The sequence below is a fragment of the Cinclus cinclus genome, chromosome 3, assembly GCF_963662255.1.
Source record: "Cinclus cinclus chromosome 3, bCinCin1.1, whole genome shotgun sequence".
Lineage (NCBI taxonomy): Eukaryota > Metazoa > Chordata > Aves > Passeriformes > Cinclidae > Cinclus > Cinclus cinclus.
Window position 1 is genome coordinate 44,280,421 of NC_085048.1, and position 7,602 is coordinate 44,288,022.

Genomic DNA, 7,602 nt, shown 5'->3' on the forward strand with positions numbered 1-7,602 from the left:
AACTGTCTGTGGGAAGTTTTGGAGTGTTAAGAGTGTCTGCACAAAATTACAGTTACTGTCAATCACGAGTCTTCAGGATTGGCTGAAATTGGCCTGGTATATCTTGCAGCATCAACAAAAAATACATATTCTCTTGAGAAGACATATCCTTTTCTATCATATGTAAAATATTCTGTGTTCTTCAGACAATCTCTGAAAGGTGATATACTGGGTCCCTGATGAGTCAACAAAGGAAAAAAGATGCTTTATACTATAATTAAATGGACTATCTAATAGAAACAGGAGATGACTAACTCTAAAGCAGCCCACAGAGAGCTCCAAATAATAAACATCCTACTTGAACTGAGATGATGATAGCTGAAAATGCATTAAGTAGACAGAGAAACAAAAACAAATGAAGGTGAGAACTCAGTCAAGCGGGTTGAAGTGGAGTAAACACTTTGTCAGGAGTGTAGCACATGTTAGCGCTAATGCGTTTTGCATTAGTATGATGCCTGTAAAATACTGACTCTTGGCATCAGAGCTAATAACAAAAATCCACAACAGTTTTACAGTATATACACATGCAGGAACAGTAATGTCATAAGAAAGATTCTTATCTGTTAATGTTTTGAGTGTTTTTAAATAATAATATAGCATGTGAAAAAGCTGGTAGCAGATGGTAAGTTACAGTCATTACATAAGTGTCTTACTGTTCGGCAGTTGAGTTTTGATCAATAATTGATAGAACAAAAGAGATCAGACAGTACCAGAAACACACATCAAATGAAGGTATTTTTACAATGTTATTCAGAGATTAATCAGGCTAAACTTTTAGTAAGAGGATTACATATATATGTATCAATATTAGGAGGATTTGTGGCTTCATTAGCAACTTCAGAGGAAGTAATACCTTCATGTATGCTGCAAACTAAAGTGAAATATTTTCTGTGATTGCTTGAGAGTCACAAAACAAATTTCAGCCCTGGAGGGTTGCACACAGGGCAGTGCTATGTGTCTAAAATCATGTGCCTCTAGTCTTGTTACCTGGTCTGCGCTGGTGTTGCTGGCAGTCGGGACCCAACCAGTGCTTGCTGCAAGGTGAGGGAAAAAGGGCCTGAAGGCAGTAAGGCAGTGCTGTGAACGTGAGGGGAGGGCTGTGGGCTGCTGGAACAGCAGAAATTTGCTCCTCGATGGAGCTTCTGTATTTGGACTGTACAGCCAGAGCCTCTAGCAATGGCACAGTCTGGCCTTGAAGCTGTTTCCCCATCTCTGTTTCTGTGTGGCAGAGGTGGTACGTGGGTGCCTACACCAGTCTCGTGCCAGGTTTGGGGGGCAGCAGGCCAATGAGAATGTGAGTTGAGAAGCTCTCAGGGTGCCCCTGCATCATGGTCTCTTGCATTTGGAGCATTTGGAGTTAGCTGCTGGGTTAGAACAGCTTTGAAGCAATTACAGGGAGCATGGAAACTGGGCCAATGGCAAGGTCAGAGGTATACAAAAAAGGGCTTTAATCTATAACCACAGCATTTGCAAATTTGCTGGTGGTTCCTTCTTTTTACACTGAACAACACAGAACGAAATTAGAGGACTTCCCAAGACAAGAGTAAGTAATGTTAGGAACAAGATTAAAAGCTTTGTCTTTCATCTCCAGGACTGTCTCTAAACTCCAAAAGCAGGGAGTTTTGAGAACTCCTCTGTGTACAGGACTACAGCTCATATCAGCTGAGACATATGTAACAGCAGAATGGCTGACTTGGCTTTTCAGTTGTGTCTCACTAGACTTGAGTCTTGTCAGGGAGGTACCAAATTTACTCTAATAAAGTATTCATATGCTGCTAGACTCAGATCTTTATGAGTGTAAGATTTTGGAGTCTCCAAAGGCACGTTTCTGCCAACATTTACAGAATATTATCACTTAGTATTGATGTAGATGTTTCAGAAGTTCTTGTTAAAGCTTGAAATGATCTGCATTTTATGCACTGTATTAGAGGAATCCTTGAATTTTTTACTTTTCGTACTGCTGAAGTAGACTGAATTCCTGTTTAACTGATAAAGGTGTGTATTGTAACAGTCTATGAAGTATGATTTCATGTCTGTATGAAAAGCAGTATAAGTATTACATCTTCCATTCTTCCCATTTGAAATACATTAGCCTTATTTTTGTCTTCCACCAGTTTCTTTCCTCTGACTACCCTGGTTTTTTCATTTTCCTGTTTGGAAATCCACCTAACAAGGTACCCACCAAGTTCTTAGATGTATAGCTCATTAGTTGGACACTTCAGTTTGCCCACTTTGCAGAAGTTTGGATGCTTTAGTTTTTAGTTATATATTTATTTATTTTAGGAATCAGCTTTTATTGTCTGATAATTTGAGATTAAGGGGATGTATTGGTGTGGTTTTTGTGAGAAAGTGTGTCACATTGGAGCAGGGCAGAATAATTCCTCAGGGTTTTGGGTTTCAGCAGAAGACTGCTTCAACTCTTCATGTGATAAAAGAATGAATCAACATAGCAGTGATGTCTGTAATTTCTTACCTCTGGGGAGACATGAGAAATTCTTATCTTTCTTGTGAAGTATGAAATCATTGCTGTTCTCCCTAACAGGTACTTATCACACAGGCATACTTGATCTCCTCTGTGTTTAACACTACTTCAGTTCCTAAGTATGGAATAAAATTGCCCTTACTGAAACAATTTGCTAAACTAATCTTAAAATCTTCAGCAGCATCCTGGTTGTGTTGCTTTTAGTGCTCCCATTGTTTTCTTTTGCACTTGATACTCTGGTTGTCCACATGTATCACTTATATCTGGTGGCAAGGTGTCTAGTCAGTTTGCTCTGTGCTGTTTCCATCCATCAGTTTGTTCTGCTTTCTTGAACATTTTCCTGCTTTATTTTATCAGAACATTTTGAGTTCAGCTACTCTGGTGTATCCAGATAGGATTTTGTTTTTTCCAGAGCTGTTGCATGAAGCTTTGCTGGCGGCCCTCATTGATGATGAGTTTTTGGTTTCTGGTGACTTAACTCCGTAGTAGTAGCTAGGGAACTGAAATGGAGGGAGAAAATAAGTATTAGATATCATTCTAATGGGAGAATATAGCATATACTACTCTTAAACACTGCTCAAAAGAATTGAAAGGTTTTATAATAATTATTTTCCATAGATGCTATGAAGAAGTTGCATGCCTGGGAATGGGAAAGCAGGGTGATTCATGAGACTGCAAGTGGGAAAGATGGTGGACAGTGAGAGGCTGTAATGCCTGCCTGGAAGGTTAGCTTATTCCCATTAATTTTCAGATGAACTTTTGGAATACCATCAAGGCTTCTCTCTCCTGTGCTTGTGTAGAGACCATTTCTACAAGGTTTTTATTCTAGCATCTAAACAAAACCCAAAGTCCTGTTCATGGGCAGCTATTAATAATTGCTTAAAATAACTTCTTGTGGAAGGGTTCTAGTTAAGAAGTTATGTGTGCCTACAACAAATCAGTCTCACAATTTCAGTTAGAGAAAATATTTTGTTTTTACTGGTTTTAAGGTAATAGCAGTGTTGCAGTGCTTTATAACAGAATTATACTTGGTACAGCACATGGTACGTGTCATTAGCTGGGAAGGAAGTTGTGGCCATGCAAAATGCTGCTGAACTTGTTCTCTGCAGTAGCTGCTGACAAAATTCTGAAGTACTTTGTACAAGTAAAACCGATGGAACGCGTTCAGGAATATGAATTTTAGTAGCTCATGAAAAAGTACTGCCTGTGGTACTGATAGGATAGATCTTGAAGAAAAGAATACATTCAGTGTAATGAAAAAGTGATTTTAGAGGAATGTACTTGAATGAGCTACTACTATTTGTGCATATTTTCTGTTGATGGTTTAGATACAGAAAGAAACTAATGAGTACTTCTTAAAGATTTTTATTTCATCATTACATGAGAAACCATGAACAAAGGAACTGCTGCAAAATTATATTTTTGTCTGTTTCCTCTTGTTTTCTATACCTAAAACATGAGCTATTTATTCAGTCTGAATTAGTCCTGGGTGAACTAAATGCAGGTCTACTTAGAATTTAGTAACTGGCCTATGAATTTGCATTTAAAAATCTTGCTGCTGGAAAGCATCCTAATAGCTATTCAAATTATTTATGCTTTAGATTGAAATTACATGTCTTCTATGAATTATGGTTTATAGTGATTATTTTATTTGAGGTTGTTGGAGAGAGATCATAATGTTGTCTGGGTGCAGGAGAGCCACATTTTTAACTCTCACTGTTCATGTAAAGCCAGGAGTATGAACACCCACATGTTCCTAAGAGCAATCGAACATTCCTTAAGTGAGATACAAAGGAAGAAAAATAAGAATATGATCAGGACTTTACAACTCTCTTCTGTTACTGTAGTATGTCAAGATGCAGTGTTTATGTCTCATTTTATCATGGGTTTCCATTGCTTATGGTTTGTTCTCTTTCAGCCTCTTGGAGCCAGCGACTATTTGGAAATATCAAAGCATTTTGACACAGTATTTGTTCGTGACATACCACTTCTTACAATAGCAAAAAGGACACAAACTCGTCGTTTCATTACTCTTATTGATACCTTTTATGAGCATAAGGTGAGAATTAAGCCTTTCCTATATACATAGGAATAATATTGGGAGTCCTAAAACTGACTGTTACTATTGAAATAAGGCTTTCTGTAGTAATGGTTTAGAAACCATAAACAGAACGAACTATTGCAGTAAAGCAAATAAACAGGCTTGAGGTGTTTGGTTGTTTTTTTTTTTTTTTTTTTTTTTTTTTTTTTTGGTTTGGTTTTTTTGTTTGGTTTTTTTTTTTTTTTTTTTTTTTTTTTTTTTTTTTTTTTTTTGGTTCCTGTGAGTATTAAGCATGAGCATAAATATAAGCCTGAGCTCATTTGCCTTTCTTGAATGGGGATGTTCTTTCCTAACCCAGGAAAACAACAGAAGCCATGTCATTATTTTAATAATGAAAGATTGTGTTGCCAACTATGCTGGAGTGAAATGGGGTTTTTTAGATTTTAATCTGTACTGGCAGTTGGTCAGGAATCAGTGCCCTTTTGATCAGGAAGGAGTTAATAGCACAATTACATCATAAATTTTAAAGGAAACAGTCACTGTAGGCTTTACATTAGATTGCAGACTTGCTCATGGAATAATAATTATAAATGCAGCACTTCATGTGGATTTAAAGAGATTTCAATCACGGAAGCAAAATCAGCATAACTAAAACAAAGGGAAGTTCCTGTTTAAGGTGATTTTTTTTTAAAGTGATGCAAGATTTGAAACACTATCCTATATGTGATTATATTTGCACACTAACATTTATGCAGTTGGGAAGTGTCAGTTAAGGTTGCTTCTTATCAAGAATGTTCTGGCATGGGTTGTTGATCAGAAAGGCCTCAGCTCAGCGAGGTATTGAACTAACTCAGTGTATGAGTACCTCATTCAAATCAGCCAGATTCAAATCAGTGTCATTCAAATTAGTCAGATTCTTTATGCTTTATGGTTGGGAAGTGGACATTTGCTAAGACAATATGCTAATATTAAACTAATGTGTTAGAAATAGGGGGATGGTCTGCTCTGTATGCGATCATTAAGAAATGCAAGCAGTCACTTTCTATTACTTCCTCCATAGGAAAAATACAAGTGTTAAACTCCCATCAAAAGTAGCTGGGAAAAATACCTGAATATATTTGTAAATGCATGTCCACAATGCATTTTGCCTGCATGGTCTCAACAAGAGTCTCCTCCTACAGTATTATTTCAGTCTGTCTTCATTGCAGCCCCCATCTCTCACTGCTTGTTGTATCTCCTTCCAGCAGACATGAAAACAGTATCATTATTTTTACTAGCAAATGACTGTAGTAGCACAAATGAAGGCAAGAAAGGCTTCACTCAGCCTTCTGGGAAATCTGGAATTTAAGTATTCTTTAAATAGCATAATGTATCTACCCACTGAGAGGACGCTCACTATGAGTAAAAAGTAAGCATTGCTTACTATCCACTTGTTACTTTAGAAAGTAAACTCCATGGTGAACTCACTGCCTGAGTAAAAGATATTCTGAGTATTTGATAGCACAGTTCTTTGGTTCTCTGAGTGAAAGTTATATCAGTTGTAATTGAGAATAAGATCCTGTAAGATCCTGTTAAATCTGTAACAGCAGTACTAATAAGAGAAAGGAAAACCACTGGGGGAAAAACACTGACATTTTAACTTGAAGTTTGCTGTGCACAGATCATGTATTTTATCCCCTTCCTGTAAAGCCCAAGTGTTGCCTGTTCTCCTCCTCTCAGGTGCGCATTATCTGTTCTGCGGCAGCTCCTCTCCAGAGCTTGTTCCTGGTGGAACATGGCAGTGGTGAACTGCAGGACAACAGAGTGTTGATGGATGATTTGGACTTGAGCCAGGTACATGATTTTAACATCATCTCCCTTTTGCAACAAAATTGGGTTTAGTCTCATAATTGCAGCAGAATTTTAGGAGGGGGAATCAAGAAAACATTTAACTAATGATTTGCTGGTTTTTTTGCAGTGTCTCTGTCACTTTGATAGTTACATGTTGTGCTACTTATTCATAGTCAAAGAAAATGTCACTATATGTAGAACCATTTTGTGTAAATTTTAGGGTAATTTTGATTATTAATCATTGTATCTGTTCAGCCATATATGAAAATGCTGATTTAAGTTTAGCGCCTACATTTAAAATACAGAAATGAAAGATGGTTTGTTCTACCTCTTCCTAGACAACAGAACAACCTCACAAGTCCTCACAAACAATACTACTTTGCGTGTTGCTTATTCTGTTTTTCTTTTTCCCTGTAGCTCAATTATGGCTAATGACTTTTAAAATAATTTGTTTAAATCGGTGCACAGTTAGTGAACAAAAAGGGAAAATAGATGGTCAACCTGTTATCATGTTTTGAAACCAGTTTGCTATATTCCTTCAGAGGATTACCTAGCTGAAGTAGGTGCTTTTCTTTAATTTTTGGACATTAATTTTAATTTGTTGGTGCCATGTTGCTGTCTTGTTTTGTCAAAACATGTAAAGCACTGAGCCTTAGGAGTTAGATCTTAGTTAGGATGCACTTCAGTACGGCCATGAGTCTCACAGGTGTGTGGTACTGCTTTTGTGTGTTGATGTAGGATTCTGCCAAAGGACTTTCCATGTTTACAGGAGAAGAGGAAGTCTTTGCCTTTCAGCGTACTCTGTCACGGCTCACAGAAATGCAGACTGAACAGTACTGGAATGATGGGGACAGAAGCAAAAAAACATAAAAAAAAAAGTTCAATGAAATCACCAAGAAGAAAAATTGGAAAAGCTTCAGAAAAGCACTGGAAAGCTTTTTAGCACAACTTGAATAATAATTGCACTTTATCATCTGGACCATGTTTTCTTTCATCAACAGTTGAGTTTAAGACATGAGGTCTCACTTATTTTTCTGTTCCACCAGTGTGTGGATATGTGAAATTTTGCCTTCATTTGTTCTTCTTCAAACCTGTCTGGATGTCTGCGTCCACACAGTGGTGGTGAATGGAGTTAAAGCCAGCTGGTGGCTGGTCACCAGAGGGGTTCCCCAGGGCTCAGTATTGGGGCCAGCCGTCTTCAATATCTTTA

At 37.5% G+C, this 7,602-nt stretch overlaps 1 protein-coding gene across 1 annotated transcript in view; it reads left to right on the top strand.

Moving 5' to 3' along the window:
- The window catches only part of AFG1L (AFG1 like ATPase), a 59,928-nt gene extending 52,550 nt beyond the window's left edge, over positions 1-7,378 (top strand). The window contains exons 11-13 of the mRNA XM_062489924.1: positions 4,440-4,580; positions 6,282-6,395; positions 7,131-7,378. Coding sequence (XP_062345908.1) covers positions 4,440-4,580; positions 6,282-6,395; positions 7,131-7,262 — 387 coding nt within the window. The 3' untranslated portion in view covers positions 7,263-7,378. The remainder of the gene's footprint in view (positions 1-4,439; positions 4,581-6,281; positions 6,396-7,130) is intronic.
- The last annotated feature ends 224 nt before the right edge of the window (positions 7,379-7,602 follow it).